Source organism: Coregonus lavaretus, assembly GCF_964263955.1.
Source record: "Coregonus lavaretus genome assembly, chromosome: 4".
Classification (NCBI taxonomy): Eukaryota; Metazoa; Chordata; class Actinopteri; order Salmoniformes; family Salmonidae; genus Coregonus; species Coregonus lavaretus.
This window is the reverse complement of record NC_139991.1, coordinates 55125529-55150182: the sequence shown is the minus strand read 5'-3', so window position 1 is coordinate 55150182 and position 24654 is coordinate 55125529. Positions and strand designations below refer to the sequence as shown.

Sequence of the window (24654 nt, the reverse complement as noted above, 5' to 3'; positions counted from 1 at the left end):
TGTACAGAATACAAATATTCCAAAACATGCATCCTGTTTGCAACAAGGCACTAAAGTAATAATGCAAAAAATGTGGCAAAGCAATTACATTTTTGCCCCGAATACAAAGTGTTATGTTTGGGGCAAATACAATACATTACTGAGTACCACTCTCCATATTTTAAAAAATAGTGGTTGCTGCATTATGTTATGGTATGCTTGTAATCGTTAAGGACGGATGTTTTCAGGATAAAAAAGAAACAGAATGGAGCTAAGCACAGGCAAAATCCTAGAGGAAAACCTGGTTCAGTCTGCTTTCCACCAGACACTGGGAGATTAATTCACCTTTCAGCAGGACAATAACTTAAAACACAAGGTCAAATCTACACTGGAGCTGCTTACCAACAAGACAGTTAATTTTTACAGTTGTGACTTAAATCTGCTTGAAAATCTATGGTAAGACTTGAAAATGGTTGTCTAGCAATGATCAACAACCAATTTGACAGAGCTTGAACAATTTTGAAAATAATAATGGGCAAATATTGTATAATCCAGGTGTGCAATGCTCTTAGAGACTTACCCAGAAAGACTCAGTTGTAATCACTGCCAAAGGTGATTCTAACATGCATTGACTGAAGGGTGTGAATACTTACGTAAAATAGCTATTTCTGTACTTCATGTTCAATACACTTGCAAAAATGTCTAAAAACAGGTTTTCACTTTGTCATTATGGGGTATTGTGTGTAGATGGGTGAGAGAAAAAATATATTTAATTCATTTTTAATTCAGGCTGTAACACAACAAAATGTGGAACAAGTCAAGAGGTATGAATACTTTCTGAAGGCACTGTAGGTGGTCAGCTATACAGAGACCTCTCAGATACCATCTAACAACACAGCATACATGACAGGCTGACTGACAGGGTCCAGCATTGCAACAGAGCGACATTTCTTATGCATAGTAAGTCTTAAAAAACACACAAGTCCGTGTTTTCACATACAGCAGTGACATGCAAGAAAATGACACGTTGGTGCTGAAATAATCATTATGTGGAAGCATGAATTGTTGAATTAATGTTGTTTCAATAATATCTTATGGAATCATAAACATGCCCAGTGACTGAAGTTATCTGTACACCAACACTGTCTAACTACATGCAAAAAGCGCAAGAGGTTAAAAACACATGCCACTAGAGAACTGGGGAGATTATTAGACCACTTTGGGCTCATCTAAGATTGCACTCTACTGGCAATGTCGAAGTTCTACCATCTCGTTTGTATCTTACCATATCTGATGACAACTTTATCTATGTCAAATTAATTCCAACATTTCCATAAGAGATATGTCATGCATAGATTGTACAAGAGGTCTGCAGTCACACTAGGCTATACGCTTGGTATTAAAATTAATTTGTAAGAGCCAGTAATTTATACAATTTCACAATAATATGCCATTTAGCAGACGCTTTTATCCAAAGCGACTTACAGTCATGTGTGCATACATTTTTACGTATGGGTGGTCCCGGGGATCGAACCCACTACCCTGGCGTTACAAGTGCCATGCTCTACCAATTGAGCTACAGAGGACCACAATGACATTGCAATTACAAATATTCACTTGGTTAAAAGGTGTTTGTTTCTCTATGATTGCTCTTACTTTACAAAATATGATACACATTTTCTTTTTGGTGTTCTGAAAATGAGATGTTTAAAAACCACACCCTTAAATCTATTACCATATAAAAAGAAACAAACACATGATTTTGATTTGAGCTTCAACATTGTATCATCCCCATTTGCTCTCCACACGTTTGAGAAGTAAACACATATATTAGAAACATTTAGTTTCATTTCGTTTTTAAAAGCTCTTTACCAGTTGTAGTAACTGGGAGACTTTACAATTAACCAGTAGTGAGGACTTAATAAATAAAACAAATAGATTGTGCATCAACAACTATATCTATTAAATGTGCAACTTATGTAGCTTATACAATTTTTGCATTGGGAAATTAACAAACTCACATGCATACTATGAATTTGGTAAACCTTTTTCATTTCAATAAACCTCTACTATACAGGTTTCCACTCAAAACATGTTCCTAAACTGGCCACATTGATGAAAGGTCCAGACAATCATAAATAGTCAAGTAATCTGCTCTGCTGAAACGTGGGGGCCAGGAGTCACCCTTTGAAATGTACAACCATCAACAAACACCCCCTCCCGCCCCCATACCCCTGCAGTAAACGTGAGAGCATTTTCAAATGGAGGAGAGGGTGGAGAAACACGTGTATAGGCTAACAGACCTTTACAGCAGAAGCCTGAGACAGAGCATGCTATGACTAGAAACATGAGCATGCATTACAGACATGGGGTTAAGTGAGTGACAGTCAGGAGGGAGATTCCCCCAGAAGGGTGTCCAGGCTCCAGTCACTTCCATATTCAAGTCCTGGATCTCTTCCAACAGTCCTGTCCACCTCAACAAAAACCATTGGTGGCCGCGACAACATAAAGCAGTGAATGAAGGGTGGGCTTGAGGGGGGGCTGCAAGTCGAGTCGCTAGCATGCGCCCACCTTCGTGCTGAAAAACCACACAGCATCAGGAAAGAGCCTCATCTTCGCCCACGAAGGGCAGGTCCATACTTCTCATGCCCTCACCGCTCTCTTGTTTCCTAGAAAACAGACAGAAGGAGCAGAATTCAATACAGCCATCAGTGCTAAGTACAGTGGCTTGCGAAAGTATTCACCCCCCATTTTTCCTATTTTGTTGCCTTACAACCTGGAATTAAAATGGATTTTTGGGGGTTTGTATCATTTGATTTAGACAACATGCCTACCACTTTGAAGATGCAAAATATTTTTTATTGTGAAACAAACAAGAAATTAGACCAAAAAAATGAAAACTTGAGCGTGCATAACTATTCACCCCCCCCAAAGTCAATACTTTGTAGAGCCACCTTTTGCAACAATTACAGCTGCAAGTATCTTGGGGTATGTCTCTATAAGCTTGGCACATCTAGCCACTGGGATTTTTGCCCATTTTTCAAGGCAAAACTGCTCCTGCTCTTTCAAGTTGGATGGGTTCCGCTGGTGTACAGCAATCTTTAAGTCATACCACAGATTCTCAATTGGATTGAGGTCTAGGCTTTGACTAGGCCATTCCAAGACATTTAACTGTTTCCCCTTAAACCACTCAAGTGTTGCTTTAGCAGTATGCTTAGGGTCATTGTCCTGCTGGAAGGTCAACCTCCGTCCCAGTCTCAAATCTCTGGAAGACTGAAACAGGTTTCCCTCAAGAATTTCCCTGTATTTAGTGCCATCCATCATTCCTTCAATTCAGACCAGTTTCCCAGTCCCTGCCGATTAAAAACATCCCCACAGCATGATGCTGCCACCACCATGCTTCACTGTGGGGATGGTGTTCTCGGGGTGATGAGAGGTGTTGGGTTTGCGCCAGACATAGCGTTTTCCTTGATGGCCAAAAAGCTACATTTTAGTCTCATCTGACCAGAGTACCTTCTTCCATATGTATGGGGAGTCTCCCACATGCCTTTTGGCGAACACCAAACGTGTTTGCTTATTTTTTTCTTTAAGCAATGGCTTTTTTTCTGGCCACTCTTCCTTAAAGCCCAGCTCTGTGGAGTGTACGGCTTAAAGTGGTCCTATGGACAGATACTCCAATCTCCGCTGTGGAGCTTTGCAGCTCCTTCAGGGTTATCTTTGGTCTCTTTGTTGCCTCTCTGATTAATGCCCTCCTTGCCTGGTCTGTGAGTTTTGGTGGGCGGCCCTCTCTTGGCAGGTTTGTTGTGGTGCCATATTCTTTCAATTTTTTAATAATGGATTTAATGGTGCTCCGTGGGATGTTCAAAGTTTCAGATATTTTTTTATAACCCAACCCTGATCTGTACTTTTCCACAACTTTGTCCCTGACCTGTTTGGAGAGCTCCTTGGTCTTCATGGTGCCGCTTGCTTGGTGGTGCCCCTTGCTTAGTGGTGTTGCAGACTCTGGGGCCTTTCATAACAGGTGTATATATACTGAGATCATGTGACAGATCATGTGACGCTTAGACTGCACACAGGTGGACTTTATTTAACTAATTATGTGACTTCTGAAGGTAATTGGTCACTTTTCCATTACTTATTTTTTAGAATTTTCTGAAACAAGTAATTTTTTTCATTTCACTTCACCAATTTTGACTATTTTGTGTATGTCCATTACATGAAATCCAAATAAAAATCAATTTAAATTACAGGTTGTAATGCAACAAAATAGGAAAAACACCATGGGGGATGAATACTTTTGCAAGGCACTGTAGCTGTGTCAATTCTATCACTGCATAGATAGTTAGTTAACCTCAGTTTAGCTGGGAAACTGAGTGGAACCATTCACTTGTTACATAACTGGAGAGAGTGAGCAGAGAGGGAACTTAGCAAGCTGTTAGTCGAACATTCAGGTCAGAGGAAAAAAAAAAAGTACATGAAAGTAGTTCACTGGTATGTCCTTGGGAGAGGGAGGAGGGTATTGTGGTGCTGCATGCAGAGGATTCAGTAACCCATAAAAATAAACGGATACTTTGGCCAAATTTAATTCAGGGTTTTCACAGGCAAAGTGTTTAGGCTACAATTCTGTAAGTGCTTGGCCAAGGATCGAGTCAGGCTGGTTGACCTTGATCATGTTATGAAGTTCATTACAATCAGGGTTTAGACAATGAGATTCTAAGTTGACGGTTTCTGCTCATTGCTGTACAGTACACACCTGGCCAAAAACACTTACATTTGCGCTCGGTAGTAGGCAACCCCACTTCATAACGGATACCAGTGCAGTTGGGGATCAGCAAGAGGTTCCCAGACATGGCTTCAAGTACCCCTGTGTATTGGCTATAATTGTTTCATTGACTGTATGTTAAACTGTTACACAGGAGCACTTGACAAACTAACACCATTCATGCCTATGGACTTAAGTGTATTTCATACCACTTAAATAGTACTAAGATAGATAGGCAGGCAAGGCAGTGGCAGGCCCATAGTCCTTTACCTTCTTTGGTTACTATGAATGTAGCAGTATCTCACATTTCCCGCTCTCCTTTTGCTGGTGGGCAGGAGAGGGGGGGACAGATTAAGAGGCTGCCACAGCAAGTGCAGGCAAGCATATCATTGGTCGCCCAGGGAGAGAATACATCTTAACACCTTCTAAAAGGAGCATCATTTTGCAAGATCAGACTAGTTAGGAATGTTGCCCATGTACGAAAGTGCCTCTAGCACAGAGCTTCTCCAGAGTAATATGAAGCTACATTACATTTATTAAAAACCATGAACTGCTTTTCAGAGTTAGGGGCAATTCCAGTCCATTTCAATTCTCTTCAATGCTTTTCAATTAGGAATATTTGGAATGTGGTTTACTTTCTGAATAGACAGGAATTTAAATGGAATTGACCCCAACCCTGCTGCTTTTATAGTTGCAAAATTCTGGTAACTTTCCCCTAATTCCCCGGTTTTTCAAAAAAAAAAGCAGAAAATCCTCCAACCAGGATTTCGGGAAAACCTGGGAATTTGGGGAAAGTTAACAGAATGTTGCAACCCTAACTGACTAGAGAGCAGTGTAAAAGGCCTAAGAGGGGGACTTACGTGAGCATATGTCCCGGTGCAGACAGACTTGTGCCTCTGTCTTCTGTCCTCTGACGGCCCCAGTCAAAGGGGTTCCCAAATGAGCGCTTCCTTAGCATGGTCCTCACCAGGATCTACATAAACAGACAGATAGACAGACATCTGTGATCTGGCCACACAACTCTGAGTGATATTGTATTGTGTCAGTGGCTTTTTAGGGGGACAAAATCAGATATCAGACTGTATTATGTCCGGGGCTTTTTGAAAGGGCTATACCATAGAGTTAAGTATGAAACACATCACGGAGTGGCTATGAGCAGATCATTCATTGTCCGTAGTCATACTTTCACTTTTCCTGGTTATAGTTCAAACAAAGTATTTTAATTAGTTACATATTTAGCAACACTTCATATCAAGTTGCACTAATGCAATAATTACTCTATAACTTATTTGGTAACCACAGTTTAATTACCCAACTGTATGACAGTAAGGTAGATGAAATAATCAAAGAGCTGAAAGGAAACTGAACATATTAAACCAATAAATGAACATTCGTAACAAGGCATCTTTTGTGAACTGCAAAGTATGACCTCATGTCCCAGGACAGCAAGAAACTGCCTGCTGTAAAATGAGCCTGAGTGTGAGTTCTGAGCCATTAATCCAGTGCTATCATGTTTAATCCAGTGTTAAAGGCAGGGCAGTGTGTGGCCTGTGTGTGTCCTCCTCCCACCACTCACCACAGTGGCCAGACTGGGGATGTGTTTGACAGAGTTCTCCACCTCCTCCTCGGTCACCTCAATCAGCATGCAGCAGTTATCATCCTCCAGAGGGAGGGGTTCCTTTCCGTGCCTCGTCACCCACGGGTGCACCTGGAGGGAGCAGAGAGACAATCTCAACATCATGTAAGCACACACATACACACAAATGTATTAATTTTAATTTTAATTTTATTTCACCTTTATTTAACCAGGTAAGCCAGTTGAGAACAAGTTCTCATTTACAACTGCGACCTGGCCAAGATAAAGCAAAGCAGTGCGATAAAAACAACAACAACACCAAGTTACATATGGAATAAACAAAAACGTACAGTCAATAACACAATAGAAAATATATATACAGTGTGTGCAAATGTAGTAAGTTATGGAGGTAAGGCAATAAATAGGCCATAGTGCAAAATAATTACAATTTAGTATTAACACTGGAGTTATAGATGTGCAGAAGATGATGTGCAAATAGAGATACTGGGGTGCAAATGAGCAAAATAAATAACAATATAAATAACAATATGGGGATGAGGTAGTTGGGTGGGCTAATTAGAGATGGGCTGTGTACAGGTGCAGTGATAAGTAAGCTGCTCTGACAACTGATGCTTAAAGTTAATGAGGGAGATAAGTGTCTCCAGCTTCAGAGATTTTTGTAGTTCGTTCCAGTCATTTGCAGCAGCGAACTGGAAGGAATGGCGGCCAAAGGAGGTGTTGGCTTTGGGTATGACCAGTGAGATATACCTGCTGGAGCGCATAATACGGGTGGGTGTTGCTATGGTGACCAATGAGCTAAGATAAGGCGAGGATTTGCCTAGAAGTGATTTATAGATGGCCTGGAGCCAGTGGGTTTGGCGACGAATATGTAGTGAGGGCCAGCCAACGAGAGCGTACAGGTCACAATGGTGGGTAGTATATGGGGCTTTGGTGACAAAACGGATGGCACTGTGATAGACTACATCCAATTTGCTGAGTTGAGTGTTGGAAGCTATCCAGAATAAAATAATGGATTTCTGAAACACTGCTTGAGATTACTTACTTCTTGACACACACACACACACACCATAAACATATAAGAAAATCACAAAGAAGCAAACCTTAATCTGTGGTATTGATATCCTGCTCTCTGGATTCTTGTCCAGCATCTTCAGTAGCAGATCTTTCAGATCGTCAGATATGTCTGCACTGTAGGGCCACAACAATAGACTTAGGATGCTTACGGTCATCCATTTGTAATGGATCATATCACTCCCAGTAGAGTTGAATGTAGTACTCACTGCTCTGGCAGCTCCACTGGCTGGGTCTTGATCTTCTGATGAAGACTGAGGATGCGCTCATCCATGAAGGGACACTGTTGATGGGAGTAAAATTAGAGTCAACGTGGTTGACAAAAGTTAACATTTTAGGTGAACAATGATGTATAAAAATGTACAAGTTAAATTGTTCAGTATCCGTGTTAAACCTGACCTTGCTTTATGCAGATGTGGATTGTGAGGTAATATGTGCAACACAGTGTAAGGTTAGTGAGCAGTGTAAGGAAAGAGGTTAGAGGTTTACCACTCCAAACACGAAACAATAGAGCGTCACTCCCATGGCCCAAACATCCAATGCCTACAAGAAGAAACAGAAATGGACTTAATTTAAAACCCACATCATTAAATTGTCCCATACGAGTTGCCCTACGGGAATTCCAAAGGAAAATATGTCATTTCCAAAGAGCCCTCCAGGGGGTGACAGAAGCTCATTCACCTTGCCAGAGAAGTTCTTCCTGGTCTCAGAGAGGGTCTCTGGGGCGAGGAAGGCGGGTGTGCCCACCGTGCTGGTCAGAAGGGCATCTGCCCCCTCAAACTGGTTACTGACCCCAAAGTCAGCGATCTTAATATGACCGTCCTCCCCAACTAGTAGGTTAGAGGGCTTGATGTCCCGGTGGATGATCCTCTGGTAATGCACTGGAAAACAAAAACAACAACAACACATGTTACCGGCATCACTGTGCTGCAAACAGTATCGCTTCCATCACTGTCCTTGTCCATGGCTCGAACTAGTTACCCTCTGCTCGCAAACACCTGTGACCGCCTGCTTGACAGCCTACTAACCATTTGCGCCACTGAAAAGGATCCAATTTAATGGCGCAATTAGCAACATTTCAAGCTGTGGGTGAGTTTATTTGGTACGATCTCAATCTGTTACACACACACGCCTTAGTAGAATACAGGTAAATAAGGATTCTTACCTTGTCTATAAGTGAAGGTGGGTTGACTAAGTAGTTGTATAAGGGAGAGGGAGAGAGGTTTTGAGTGCTGCATCTAGTGCCCATACAGTGCATCTCCCTCCCTCCATATCTCCGTCTGTACTGCTCTGGTAGAAGACAGAGCTTGTGGTAAGTCTTAGGGTGCGCCCCCTTTTCCCTATATAGTGCACTACTTTCACCAGAGCACCATAGGCTCTGGTCAAAAGAAAATGTAATGTAGTCTCTGGTCAAAAGTAGTGCACTATATAGGGACTAGGGTCCTGTTTGAGTGCAATAATGGCACTAAAAGCCACTGAGATTATGTGCGTCGGGCAAAGGCGGCAGTGGGTGGCTAAAGAGAGGAAGAGAACAGACAGTTCTGAGATCACAGAAGAGAACCCACTCACAGAACTCGATCCCCCTGAGCAGGTCTTGGAAGTAGAACCGCGCCTGGTCTTCATTCAGCGGCTTGTCCGTGGGCATCTCCTCCATCACAGCCCTGCGCGCACATACTCACGCACACACACATGTAAACATACCCACAGACAGACACACACACGTAAACATACCCACAGACAGACACACACGCAGAGAGAGCAGTGCATTAAGCGTCAGTAGGGCACTATAAAATCTGCGATGCCGTGAACGCGGACGGAATCACGGAATCCAGACATTAAAACGAAATTCAACAATGTTCAAAAATGTATTGTATATACTAGAGAAGCAACTAAATGTATTGAACATGAATACATTTTCCCAAGTTTATCATAAGACATGAACAGAATGCATCAGTGATACGTATTTCCTGCAACTTTCTGAAGAGGCAACGAGAATGCCCCTGTCTGTGTGTGTGCTGTGCACGCGTTAGCGATGATGCTAGCTAATGGAAACAGTCTTCTGGTAGATGGAAAGGCTTTCCAAAAAACCTTCTCAATAAAAACTTAACTACAAACTTCAGGATATAATTGCAGAGTTTCATGAGGCTCTATGCTTACCTGGCAGAATGATATCATGATTATTTTCATCAATCCAGTGGGTATTTGTTTAGCAAATTCATCACATACAATACAAAAACACCGCTAAACAACAGCCACTTCAATTAAAGGGTAACTACACCAAAAAATCACAATTTCGATTTTTTTTTATTTGTGATTGAAGCATTGTGTGGACTTACAACATCCAATTTAGTTGTTTTTCTATTTAAAAAGTGTGATTTTGAGAGAGAAAACCTGAAAGAACTGGGAAAATCTGAAACCTGGAAAGAGCAAACAGAATTTTGGGAAAAACTAAACGGAATCAGGAAAAATATTACAATGATTTTGTAGGGCCCTACGTCTGTGCATAACTAGATTGGGCTCATTCCAGCTTGTAATGATTACAGTAAAAAAAGGCTTAACTTACCCCTGTTTGACCAGCTCAAACACTGTGAACAGAACAAAGATGCCATCATTACATCATCATCAACAATGCTTTAGCTAGTTAGTTATTATGATTGAATTGATAATAGCGGGAAATCATTTAATCTGTGAGTAGGTCTGATTAGGACGTGAGTGGGACATGTGTGTGTGCATGCGGATTGCCAGGCAGAGGGAGAATCAGGCCAATCATACCCATGTACAGATGGTCCTCACCAGGGTCATCCAGAACCTGGCAGGAGAAGAAAGCAGGTGAGAGGAACACATACTAAGTATACTAGGCCTACAGCACACTACACTACTAGCAGTCTGTGGTAAACACAAGTAAACTTGCAATCACTGACAGGGTCGAGGACACAGTGCAGACTACGCAGTCTCAATGATTGTATTATGTATTGGCAGTCCACAAACAGCTTGAGTTAAGAGGACCAACGCCATCCAAATTGCAGAGCCTCACCTCCACCAGCTTCACTACATTGGGATGGTCCAGCTTTTTCAGGATGGCAATCTCCTGGTAAACCCGTTCCAGGGGTCCTTTGGGCTGAGGGGGGACTTCGGGGGCTGCTTTGGCTCCGCGGGGGGGTGGTCTCCCTGCAGGTGAACAGGAGGGAAGAGAGAGTGTAGTGGCCTTGTTAGTCTACAGCAGCAGAATCCCAGAGTAGTGTACTAGCTAGTAGAGCCGGGTAATATGGACAAAAAGTAATATTGTGATAAATGCAACTACACTGAACAAAAATATAAAATGCAACAATTTCAAAGATTTTACAGTTACAGTTCATATAACGAAATCAGTCAATTTAAATAAATTCATTAGGCCCTAATCTATGGATTTCACAGATATGCATCAGTTGGTCACAAACACCTTAAAAAAGAAGTGGGAGCGTGGATCAGAAAACCAGTCAGTATCTGGTGTGACCACCATTTGCCGGAAAGGGGATTCATTTGCCTCATGCAGTGCAACATCTTATTCGCATAGAGTTGATCAGGCTGTTGATTGTCGCCTGTGTAATGTTGTCCCACTACTCTTCAATGGCTGTGTGAAGTTGCTGGATATTGTCGGGAACTGAAACACACTGTCGTACACGTCGATCCGAGCATCCCAAACATGCTCAATGGGTGACATGTCTGGTGAGTATGCAGGCCATGGAAGAACTGGGACAATTTCAGCTTCCAGGAATTGTGTACAAATCCTTGCGACATGGGGCTGTGCAATATCATGCTGAAACATGATGGCAGCGGATGAATGGCATGATAATGGGCCTCAGGATCTCGTCACAGTATCTACAGTCTTGGTCAAAAGTTTTTAGAATTACACAAATATTTTCTTCAGTGTTATGAGATATTTTTGTCAGATGTTACTATGGTATACTTAAGTATAGTTACAAGCATTCCATACGTGTCAAAGGCTTTTATTGACAATTACATTAAGTTTTTGCAAAGAGTCAATATTTGCAGTGTTGACCCTTCTTTTTCAAGACCTCTGCAATCCGCCCTGGCATGCTGTCAATTAACTTCTGGGCCACATCCTGACTGATGGCAGCCCATTCTTGCATAATCAATGCTTGGAGTTTGTTTTTGATTGTCCACCCGCCTCTTGAGGATCGACCACAAGTTCTCAATGGGATTAAGGTCTGGGGAGTTTCCTGGCCATGGACCAAAAATGTCGATGTTTTGTTCCCCGAGCCACTTAGTTATCACTTTTGCCTTATGGCAAGGTGCTCCATCATGCTGGAAAAGGCATTGGTCGTCACCAAACAGATCTTGGATGGTCGGGAGAAGTTGCTCTCGGAGGATGTGTTGGTACCATGCTTTATTCATGGCTGTGTTCTTAGGCAAAATTGTGAGTGAGCCCACTCCCTTGGCTGAGAAGCAACCCCACACATGAATGGTCTCAGGATGCTTTACTGTTGGCATGACACAGGACTGATGGTAGCGCTCACCTTGTCTTCTCCGGACAAGGTGTTTTCCGGATGCCCCAACCAATCGGAAAGGGGATTCATCAGAGAAAATGACTTTACCCCAGTCCTCAGCAGTCCAATCCCTGTACCTTTTGCAGAATATCAGTCTGTCCCTGATGTTTTTCCTGGAGAGAAGTGGCTTCTTTGCTGCCCTTCTTGACACCAGGCCATCCTCCAAAAGTCTTCGCCTCACTGTGCGTGCAGATGCACTCACATCTGCCTGCTGCCATTCCTGAGCAAGCTCTGCACTGGTGGTGCCCCGATCCCGCAGCTGAATCAACTTTAGGAGATGGTCCTGGCGCTTGCTGGACTTTCTTGGGCGCCCTGACGCCTTCTCACAACAATTGAACCTCTCTCCTTGAAGTTCTTGATAATCCGATAAATGGTTGATTTAGGTGCAATCTTACTAGCAGCAATATCCTTGCCTGTGAAGCCCTTTTTTTGCAAAGCAATGATGACGGCATGTGTTTCCTTGCAGGTAACCATGGTTAACAGAGGACGAACAATGATTTCAAGCACCACCCTCCTTTTAAAGCTTCCAGTCTGTTATTCTAACTCAATCAGCATGAGAGAGTGATCGCCAGCCTTGTCCTCGTCAACACTCTCACCTGTGTTAACGAGAGAATCACTGACATGATGGCAGCTGGTCCTTTTGTGGCAGGGCTGAAATGCAGTGGAATGTTTTTTGGGGAGTAAGTTCATTTTCATGGCAAAGAGGGACTTTGCAATTAATTGCAATTCATCTGATCACTCTCCATGACATTCTGGAGTATATGCAAATTGCCATAATCAAAACTGAGGCAGCAGACTTTGTGAAAATTAGTATTTGTGTCATTCTCAAAACTTTTGACCACGACTGTATGTGCATTCAAATAGCCATAGATCAAATGCAATTGTGTTCGTTGTCCATAGCATATGCCTGCCCATACCATAACCCCACTGCCATCATGGGGCACTTTGTTCACAACGTTGACTTCAGTAAACCGCTCGCCCACACAACGCCATACACGTGGTCTACCATCTGCCCGGTACAGCTGAAACCGGGATTAATCCGTGAAGAGCACACTTCTCCAGCGTGCCAGTAGCCATCAAAGGTGAGCATTTGCCCAGTGAAGTCGGTTACGACGCCGATCTGCAGTCAGGTAAAGACCCTGGTGAGGACGATGAACACGCCAATGAGCTTTCCTGAGACGGTTTCTAACAGTTTGTGCAAAAATTCTTCAGTTGTGCTAACCCACAGTTTCATCAGCTGCCCTGGTGGCTGGTTTCAGACGATCCCGCAGTTGAAGAAGCCGGATGTGGAGGTCCTGGGCTGGCGTGGTTACACGTGGTCAGCGGTTGTGAGGCCAGTTGGACGTACTGCAAATTCTGTAAAACTACGTTGGAGGCGGCTTATGGTAGAGAAATTAACATTAAATTCTCTGGCAACAGCTCTGGTGGATATTCCTGCAGTCAGCATGCAAATTGCACACTCCCTCAAAACTTGAGACATCTGTAAGTGACAAAACTGCACATTTTAGAGTGGCCTTTTATTGTCTCCAGCACAAGGTGCACCTGTGTAATGATCATGCTGTTTAATCAGCTTCTTGATAGGTGGATGGATTATCTTGGAAAAGGAGAAATGCTCACTAACAGGGATGTAAACAAATTTGTGGCCAAAATTTTAGCTAAATACATTTTTTGTGCATTTGGAAAATTTCTGGCAACACTTTACATGTTGCGTTTATATTTTTGTTCAGTGTTTCTTGCTCGATAACAATAAATAGCATACAACAATAAAAACAATTGTTTAATGGAAAGTTACTTTACATTAGCGGCAGGGCTATAGACAATTTATTTCCAGTGCCAAGTACACTACATATACAAAAGCATGTGGACACCCATTCATATTAGTGGATTCAGCTATATCAGCAACACCCGTTGCTGACAGGTGTATAAAATCGAGCACTCCGCCATGCAATCTCCATAGACAAACATTGGCAGTAAAATGGCCTTACTGAAGAGCTCAGTGACTTTCAATGTGGCATCATCATAGGATGCCACCTTTCCAACAAGTCAGTATGTCAAATTTCTGCCCTGCTAGAGCTGCCCCGGTCAACTGTAAGTGCTGTTATTGTGAGGTGAAAACATCTAGGAGCAACAACTGCTTTGGTACGCCACACAAGCTCACAGAACGGGATTGCCGAGTGCTGAAGCACGTAGCGCGTAAAAATAATCTGTCCTCGGTTGCAACACTCACTAAACAGTTCCAAACTGCCTCTGGAAGCAACATCAGCACAAGAACTGTTAGTCGGGAGCTTCATTAAATTAGTTTCCATGGCCGAGCAGCCGTACACAAGCCGAAGATCACCATGCGCAATGCCAAGCGTCGGCTGGAGTGTTGTAAAGCTCGCCGCCATTGGATTCTGGAGTAGTGGAAACGAGTTCTCTGGAGTGATTGATCACGCTTGACCATCTGGCAGTCCGACGGACTAATCTGGGTTTGGCGGATGTCAGGAGAACGCTACCTGCCCGAATGCATAGTGCCAACTGTAAAGTTTGGTGGAGGAACAATAATGGTCTGGGGCTGTTTTTCATGGTTCGGGCTAGGCCCCTTAGTTCCATTGAAGGGAAATCTTAACGCTACAGCCTACAATTTCATTCTAGACGATTCTGTGCTTCCAACTTTGTGGCAAGAGTTTGGGGAATGCCCTTTCCTGTTTCAGCATGACAATGCCCCCGTGCACAAAGCGAGGTCCATACAGAAATGGTTTGTCGAGATCGGTGTGGAAGAACTTGACTGGCCTGCACAGAGCCCTGACCTCAACCCCATCGAACACCTTTGGGATGAATTGGAATGCCGACTGCAAGCCAGGCCTAATCGCACAACACTAATGCTCTTGTGGCTGAATGGAAGCAAGTCCTCGCAGCAATGTTCCAACATCTAGTGGAAAGCTTTCCCAGAAGAGTGGAGGCTGTTATAGCAGCAAAGGGGGGACCAACTCCATATTATTGCCCATGAAGTTTACATACACTTAGGTTGGAGTAATTAAAACTAGTTTTTCAACCACTCCACAAATGTCTTGTTAACAAACTATAGTTTTGGCAAGTCGATTAGGACATCTACTTTGTGCATGACACAAGTAGTTTTTCCAACAATTGTTTACAGACAGATTATTTCACTGCATCACAATTCCAGTGGGTCAGAAGTTAACATACACTAAGTTGACTGTGCCTTTAAACAGCTTGGAAAATTCCAGAAAACAATGTCATGGCTTTAGAAGCTTCCGATAGGCTAATTGACATCATTTGAGTGAATTGGAGGAGTACCTGTGGATGTATTTCAAGGCCTACCTTCAAACTTAGTGCCTCTTTGCTTGACATCATGGGAAAATCAAAAGAAATCAGCCAAGACCTGAAGGTACCACGTTCATCTGTACAAACAATAGTACGCAAGTATAAACACCATGGGACCACGCAGCCGTCATACCGCTCAGGAAGGAGACGTGTTCTGTCTCCTAGCGATGAACGTACTTTGGTGCGAAAAGTGCAAATCAATCCCAGAACAACAGCAAAGGACATTGTGAAGATGCTGGAGGAAACAGGTACAAAAGTATCTATATCCACAGTAAAACGAGTCCTATATCGACATAACCTGAAAGGCCGCTCAGCAAGGAAGAAGCCACTACTCCAAAACCGCCATAAAAAAGCCAGACTACGGTTTGCAACTGCACGTGGGGACAAAGATCGTACTTTTTTGAGAAATGTCCTCTGGTCTGATGAAACAAAAATAGAACTGTTTGGCCATAATGACCATCGTTATGTTTGGAGGAAAAAGGGGGACGCTTGCAAGCCAAAGAACACTATCCCAAACGTGAAGCACAGGGGTGGCAGCATCATGCTGTGGGGGTGCTTTGCTGCAGAAGGGACTGTTGCACTTCACAAAATAGATGGCATCATGAGGAAGGGAAATGATGTGGCTATATTGAAGCAACATCTCAAGACATCAGTCAGGAAGTTAAATCTTGGTCGCAAATGGGTCTTCCAAATGGACAATGACCCCAAGCATACTTCCAAAGTTGTGGCAAAATGGCTTAAGGACAACAAAGTCAAGGTATTGGAGTGGCCATCACAAAGCCCTGACCTCAATCCTATAGAAAATTTGTGGGCAGAACTGAAAAGGCGTGTGCGAGCAAGGAGGCCTACAAACCTGACTCAGTTACACCAGCTCTGTCAGGAGGAATAGGCCAAAATTCACCCAGCTTATTGTGGGACACTTGTGGAAGGCTACCTGAAACGTTTCACCCAAGTTAAACAATTTAAAGGCAAAACATTTAGCTAGATTGCAATCTCTAAATATGATATTGCTGCTATATAGCCATGAAAGCTAATTGATTAAACCTATCAGTAAATGTAGGCTAATGTCCTACAAAAACTTTCCAATGCTAGGCCTAGGCTACTTGATGTACAACAAGATCTCACGGTTTTACCAATTTATCCACGTTTCTCCAAACATCAAATTTAGAAGTTGCTCCAACTTCAAATTTCGAAGTGTTTTTGACACCCTGGGTTGCTCCTGCTGCTATGTATCGTTCCAGGCAGATACTTTCAAAGCAGGAATCAACATAATGCATCGGTTTTAGAACTATCTACATGAACGCTGTGTAGCAAAATCACAGAAAACTAGTCACGTACGAAAAATGCTTCGGTAAGAAGAAGACAATGTCGGTAATTTTCGGATTATCGTCCAAGCACTACTAGCTAGGCTATGTACTCCCTGCTGGATTTACTATCTGCCTCATGCTCTGTACTTACGTGGGAAACCTGCCTGCCTCATCAGCCTCTTCTTGGACAGTACTTTCATCGCCTAGAGGAGGGGAGGGAGAAAGAGAGGGAGGGAGAAGGAGAGAAGTCTGACATCAAAGTATGGAGAGATGTACAGTAAAAAGGAGTGCAGTTACATGCTACAAACCTGTGCACATGCTTCTCTGGATAGAGGATGGCGTAGATGTGAAACATTACCCTACTTTTACACAATACAAGAAACACATTACAGAACTGCGAGTGTTCCTCAATTAATTAATTATCTACCAATTGCCTCTATTCTGCTTCACATACTGTCACACCTCATAGCGATAGCGTTGTCATGATACCAGTATCGCGATACTACGATACCAGATTTTCCATGGCAAAAAGGAAAACACAAAGCAGACTAAACTTTTTGGTCCTTTAAAAAACCTATTGTATGTAACATATTGTGTGCTATAGCTTGGAAAATAAACATGTGATCTGGGTGACAACATAAGGCTGCTAGTTTCCAAAATTAGGGCCACTTCATGTTTTATTTCTTTGTCACGATACCGCTGAGTATCGCGATAATTGTATCGTGTCAACACTACATAGCGATTAGTACTAATGATGACAGTGTGAGAGTGTGTGTGTATGTGTTGTGTGTGTACGGTGGCCAGCAGGACTCACATAGTAGGTGTTGTCGTCTTCATTGTAGGCCAGCTTGACAACACCATAGGAGCCCTTGTCAGAGAACAGGAGAAAACAGTTAGACAGAGTGTGACATTCAGCAGCTGTCAATCATCCACACAAATAAAAACCTGCTGTACACACTCAAAAGGACACACAAACCCGGATGCACGCACACACACAGAATAGCTATCCCAAGCTGACCCATCGGAAATGTATGGGCTGAGTACTCTCAATGAGGAGCAGCTTCAAAATCAACAGTCCAATTCAAATCTACCCACCCACCCACACATATTAGATTTGTGCCTAATTAGTGCAACACAATCTAGCTTCTCTACCCACACACATATACAGAGCTTAGCACAATTAGTTGGAAAGTATATCCTTCACACACACACACACACACACACACATCCCAGCTGGGAGAACAGATTGGGGCTACAGCAGGAAGCCCATCCCAGACTAGAGAGATGAGGTGATAGCAGAACACAACTCTCTCCAACTCCATCCTGACAGGCTCCCATTGTCTACTGCTCCACACAGAACAGAACAGACTCACTTGGCCCCATGCACACTACCCAAGGAGGAGATGACTAGGGCTATTTATACCAGCCTCTCATCCTCCTCTTAACTCTCCCCGGGCCAGGGATTTTCAGAGAATTTGAAATGAGGACAAGGCTGGCAGGGAGAACTGAGAATGATGGCAACTGTGTCCTTAATGATCCTCCGTCTTTTTAACATGCACAGTGGGAAATAGATAGAGGAATGGGGACTTCTTCAAAAGAAAATCAAAACAGACTATTTTATTCCAACAGCCATTAGGCTCTATAATAGATAATCTGTTGGTTCCTCTTGTATACAGCATATTCCACTTTCACTTTAAATGTGTAGCTACAGTATAGCACTTTTAATTAAATATATTGTGTAGTTTCTGTGTTTTCATGTTTTATGTACCATCTTTTTAAGCACGACCAAATTAATTTCCCCCTGGTGGTATAATAAAGTTGATCTGAAGTGCTTTGAAGAGCGACGACAGTACCTTTCCGATTTCATCTTTGAGCTTGTACTGGTTGAGCTGCACGCAGTCCTTTGAGAGAGAGAGAGAAAAAAGCAATTGGTTGACTAATGCATTTTTCTTGGTCTACAACAATCATCACATTAGGTATAGCATTAGCAGAACCAACAATCCATGTAAAAGCAATGTGCTTCCCAACACAACCTTCATTATGGATCACCTTGGAAAACAAACTAACAAAAGTCAGCATGACTAAACATACAAAATTTAAGTCTGTACAAACCATGAGTAATGGGATCTGCTAGTTTACATCAAGTCAAGTCTAGAGGTGTTCAAGGAGAAGGGTAACAGCATAGCTAGAGACCATAGGGTGCTATTTGGGACACAAACCATCTCTACATGGAGTCTACTGGACTATGCTTCTGAGATCTAATGGGGAGTGAGCTGGCATCTAATAAGACCATGGACCTTACCTTCACATAGACTCAACCTTTATACCAGTATGCTGCTTCATTTACCACTGGGGACAAATGCACATGTTCAGCTGATGTGCATTCATAGAATTTGGCTAACACAAAAATTGTGTTTTATTAAACAGACCAAGTAGGAGGTTAAATGGCCGTAGCCTACCTGCAGGTCAGTGATGGAGACGCGGTGAGACTCCACGGTGGGTCTACGGGGCAGCCGGGGGGAGGAGTGGGGCGAGGTGATGGGCGAGTAGGGCAGCGAGGGGTAGATGAAGCGGCCGTTGAGCCCTGGGGAGCCGCAGGGAGACGAGGCCGTCTGGGAGCGCTCCTGCAGTGATAGCTTCCTGTCTGACAGGTTTAGTCTTCCCCGGTGCTCATGGGGCTTGGGGAACAGGGCCTCGGGGCGGCCCACGGCGTGGGACAGCTGGTGGCAGGAGTGGGCTCTGAAGGGGGGCGCGCCAGGCTCAGGGGTCTCAGAGCTGTCCATGTCCTCCACCTCCTCACCTCCCTTGGGCTCGTACTCTGTCACCACGATGAGGGACTCCAGGTAGTCTGGGACAGGGTGGGGTTGAGGGTTCATCGTTGGGGCAGGGCAGCTGCACAGCAGGGGCTGAGTATGAGTGTGTGTGAGCAGGGAGGCATGGCAACAGGGCGAAGGGGGCTCAGCAGAGGGCCAGGAGGAAACACACGGAAACATGACGTAGACTGTCCCCAGAGCCTATTGGCCGCTGCTCCATCAGTGGTCTACCTCAGGAGAGAAGACAGCTAAGAGAAAACACACAATACAAAATATATTTCACTTTTCAACACAGAGAACTTGAAGGATGAAAAAACAAAAAATGTCTAACATTTAGGCTAACAGTTACAACACAGGTCTGTAGACAGACACAGAGCCTAGGTCCTGACCTTGTTCATGGGCAAAATAGCAAGATGTGCCAGACCCCCTTGGAATTCCAACCTGCAACAACATTTTAGCTCTTTCAACTCAAAACGAGTTGAGGTGCCAACAAACAAATCCTAGGAAAAGTATGAAAACACAGAGCAACTTCATAACTAGAGAATCAATCAACTTACAGCTGTATGAACTTAGGCTAGGCTACGACGTTACTAGCATACAGTTTCTCCATGTGCTAACAACTCCAAATAGTGCTAGAATCAAAAACAACATCTCCGAACGGTTGGACTCATTGAAGCCTCCATAGGGGGTTAGGTTATCTATTCTAGCCAACCAAGGTTGTTTACCTCTATCTCAAGTACCCCCCCCCCATCCTGTAGCACTAACTCCAAAAAGTTTTGGGACACTGTAAAGTCCATGGAGAATAAGAGCACTTCCTCCCAGTTGCCCACTGCACTGAGGCTTGGAAACACTATCACCACCGATAAATCTACAATAATCGAGAATTTCAACAAGCATTTTGCTACAGCTGGCCATGCTTTCCATCTGGCTACCACTACCCCGGCCACCAACTCTGCACCCTCCGCTGCAACTTGCCCATGCCCCCCCCGCTTCTCCTTCACACAAATTCAGACAGCTGATGTTCTGAAAGAGCTGCAAAATCTGGACCCCTACAAATCAGCTGGGCTAGACAATCTGGACCCTTTCTTTCTAAAACTAGCCGCCGAAATTGTCGCAACCCCTATTACTAGTCTGTTCAACCTCTCTTTCATAACGTCTGAGATCCCCAGAGATTGGAAAGCTGCCGCGGTCATCCCCCTCTTCAAAGGGGGTGACACTCTAGATCCAAACTGCTACAGACCTATATCCATCCTGCCCTGCCTTTCGAAAGTTTTTGAAAGCCAAGTTAACAAACAGATCACCGACCATTTCGAATCCCACCGTACCTTCTCTGCTATGCAATCCGGTTTCCGAGCTGGTCATGGGTGCACCTCAGCCACGCTCAAGGTCCTAAACGATATTATAACCGCGATTGATAATAGACAGTACTGTGCAGCCGTCTTCATCGACCTGGCCAAGGCTTTCGACTCTGTCAACCACCGCATTCTTATTGGCAGACTAAATAGCCTTGGTTTCTCAAATGACTGCCTCGCCTGGTTCACCAAGTACTTCTCAGATAGAGTTCAGTGTGTCAAATCGGAGGGCCTGTTGTCTGGACCTATGGCAGTCTCTATGGGGGTGCCACAGGGTTCAATTCTTGGGCCGACACTTTTCTCCGTGTATATCAATGATGTCGCTCTTGCTGCTGGTGACTCTCAGATCCACCTCTACGCAGACGACACCATTTTGTATACATCTGGCCCTTCATTGGACACTGTGTTAACAAACCTCCAAACGAGCTTCAATGCCATACAACACTCCTTCAGTAGCCTCCAACTGCTCTTAAACACTAGTAAAACTAAATGTATGCTTTTCAATCGAACGCTGCTGGCACCCGCCCACCCGACTAGAATCACCACTCTCGACGGGTCTGACCTAGAGTATGTGGACAACTACAAATACCTAGGTGTCTGGTTAGACTGTAAACTCTCCTTCCAGACTCACATAAAGAATCTCCAATCCAAAGTTAAATGTAGAATCGGCTTCCTATTTCGCAACAAAGCCTCCTTCACTCATGCTGCCAAACATGCCCTCGTAAAACTGACTATCCTACCGATCCTTGACTTCGGCGATGTCATTTACAAAATAGCCTCCAACACTCTACTCAGCAAACTGGATGTAGTCTATCACAGTGCCATCCGTTTTGTCTCCAAAGCCCCATACACTACCCACCACTGTGACCTGTACGCTCTTGTTGGCTGGTCCTCACTACATGTTCGTCGTCAAACCCACTGGCTCCAGGCCATCTATAAATCACTGCTAGGCAAATCCCCGCCTTATCTTAGCTCATTGGTCACCATAGCAGCACCCACCCGTAGTCTGCGCTCCAGCAGATATATCTCACTGGTCATTCCCAAAGCCAACACCTCCTTTGGCCGCCATTCCTTCTAGTTCTCTGCTGCCAATGACTGGAACGAATTGCAAAAATCTCTGAAGCTGGAGACTCTTATCTCCCTCACTAACTTTAAGCATCAGTTGTCAGAGCACCTTACTGATCACTGCACCTGTACACAGCCCATCTGAAATTAGCCCACCCAACTACCTCATCCCTATATTGTTATTTATTTTGCTCTTTTGCACCCCAGTATCTCTATTTGCACATAATCTCTTGCACATCTAGCATTCCAGTGTTAATACTATTGTAATCATTTTGCACTATAGCCTATTTATTGCCTTACCTCCATAACTTGCTACATTTGCACACACTGTATATATATTTTCTGTTGTATTTTTGACTTTATGTTTTTTTACCCCATATGTAACTCTGTGTTGTTTTTATCGCACTGCTTTGCTTTATCTTGGCCAGGTCGCAGTTGTAAATGAGAACTTGTTCTCAACTGGCTTACCTGGTTAAATAAAGGTGAAATAAAAAAAATAAAAAAAATAAAAAAAAAACGAGGAGAATGTGTGTGGGAAAAGAAGCCCCCTCCAGGTGGCCTCGTTTCTCCTCTCTCTCTCTCTCGCCTCCACATTCTCTCTATTCATCCCTCTCTCTTTACCACCACTGTCTTGGGGGAGTGAATTTATTTTGCTCTCTCCTTGACTCTTTTTCAACACTCTTTGACATTTTCTCTATTCATAAAACTCCCTCTAGCTTCCTCTCTATAACCTCTGTCTGTGTCTCCTTCTCTGCCTCACCACCACTCCCTGTCCCCTCAGTCACGTCCAGCCTTTCTCCCTTTTTGGTACCCGCTGTACTTCACCACTGACCCCTAGCTCATTATATCCACAAGACAGCCTCCTATTAAACACCCCCACACACACTCACTGGCAGTCTCCATCTGCTGGGGGAGAGTCAACAACAGGTATTGTGTGTTTCATCTTTTGATGAAGAGAAACATTTCCAGAACATGCTGTGGATTGGACAACCTTTATGAATCTTCCTCCTTCCCTCGTTACCAAGTAACAATACAATATCAAACGGGGTCGGTTTCAACAGATCACAGAAAATAAAGGATATCAGACCCAACAACGATGTGCCCCCCCCCTTCTTTTCAGAGCAGAGTAGCACTGTAAACTCCCCTGCTGTCACAACTCAACTCTGATAGCCTGATTTAGCTTGAGGAGAGTAGAGGAACGTGGTGAGACGTGACCCACTGTGTACATGGGGCTTTCTATAATCGGAGTGCAGTCAACTATCCATGACCTACTTTGATCTCAGATGGTTGGCGAGGCCCAGCTCAAGACCTATTTCCACTCGCATGAGATGCTAATGCAAACACAATCCGTGGTTGAGATATTCACACACACTTCAGAGTTAGCCTACATATTAACACATTTTCTTGTCCCTATTCTTGTCAAATTGGCTGAAATGGAGTCCAAAGACAACTTACTTCCTTGCTCCTAGAGATCTGAGGCTCAAACCATTAAACTACCCTGATCCCTCATTACACTGGATCGCTGACGAAGCAGCTTCCAGCCCTGGAAACAAACAGATGCTGCTCTGCTCCAGATGCCACTGGCTCATATCATAACAACAGTCACATGATCTGACCTGGGTGGGTATCAGAATCTGGGGATTCACTCTGAGGACAACAACACTCACACAGGGCCATATGTAGCAGAGGAGTATTCTCAACATCATTAACAGATCAACATTACAACCCTGTCACTGATCTATAGTCCGAGACCAGATAAGCCCCTGTGAATGGCAAGAGAAGTCTCTTCTCTCAAGCAGACTATATAGCTGATGTAACTACTGTAATATTTATGCAGTGGACTCAATGGGATTGACGGCTAAACATCTGGAAACCCATTAGGCCTATTTCAAATATACTTGACCAAACAGATGTTGCAAGCAAACACTTGGCAAGTTTGGTATCATGATTTGACCTGGGTGCCTATGACTTATCGATATGATCTGTTCACATTAATTGGATGGGAAGCAATTCGCATTAAATGACAATGTTAGTCTGCAAGCCCACAATTCGGTACCCAGGTGGCTCATTCCGAGGAAGATACTTATAACCTGTACATTACCACATCAACACACAAAACAGAGAACCATGCAAGGTTCACCTTCACAACAGCTTACAGAAAAATAGCAAACGTTACTGCTGTGCAGGATATGTTACATAGCTAACGTTACAGTTTATAGCTAGCTAGGTTGCTAACCCTAACGAAGATTTTCGCACTTTAAAATAGCTTAGCTATTGTTTAGGCTATGTATTGCCAAATAAGGTCATGTTATAGGTAATGGCATATTTATATAATTGACATACGAACATAAAATGTTCAATACACCTTGACAGATTTCCCACGTATCGTCGTACTTGATTGTGGAGCTAGCTAGCCAACTTAGTTAGCTTCACGATACAGAATGATGTTGAGGGAAGGCGACGCTCGCGCTTCACAAAAACAAGCCCTCGACCGTTAACGTGATGCGTGGTAGAAACACTTGCACAAAAACTTACCTTTTCATTAAGTGCAAATGTCAACTAAAGGTATTCCGTGTGCTAGCCACCTGAGGTATGAAATAGCGTTGATGTTGCTGGTTAGCTACATAGAGAAACTGAACGGGGGTATCGTTGTGATAAGTAGCGAGAATCCTCTGACGGACCAATGTAGTTGGGCAGACACCTTGTGGCCGGTGGGTGAAATGCTGTGGGTGATGGACCCTCTCAAACGAACGGTTCTATTATTTACCCCAGTAGATTCACAACAGAAAATAGCTATTCGGAGCATAGCTGAAACAAACTTGCCATGGAATTGGCCT

At 43.7% G+C, this 24654-nt stretch overlaps 1 protein-coding gene across 2 annotated transcripts; it reads right to left on the bottom strand.

Moving 5' to 3' along the window:
* Positions 1-743: 743 nt before the first annotated feature.
* On the bottom strand, positions 744-24654 carry LOC311127965 (calcium/calmodulin-dependent protein kinase kinase 2-like). Of its 2 annotated transcripts, XM_084159876.1 has the most exons (16): positions 24353-24654; positions 19047-19648; positions 18441-18488; positions 17402-17455; positions 16739-16790; positions 10444-10577; positions 10182-10218; positions 9973-9994; positions 8979-9070; positions 8091-8290; positions 7899-7952; positions 7619-7692; positions 7439-7526; positions 6318-6449; positions 5602-5714; positions 744-2648 (listed from the first exon to the last, which is right to left on the bottom strand). In XM_084159876.1, exons 2-16 carry the CDS (start codon positions 19578-19580, stop codon positions 2576-2578), a joined length of 1707 nt encoding a protein of 568 aa, XP_084016002.1. In that variant the 5' UTR covers positions 19581-19648; positions 24353-24654; the 3' UTR covers positions 744-2575. The 2 variants fall into 2 exon arrangements, with proteins under 2 accessions (XP_084016002.1, XP_084016003.1); XM_084159877.1 differs by lacking the exons at positions 744-2648; positions 5602-5714; positions 6318-6449 and adding an exon at positions 6469-6590.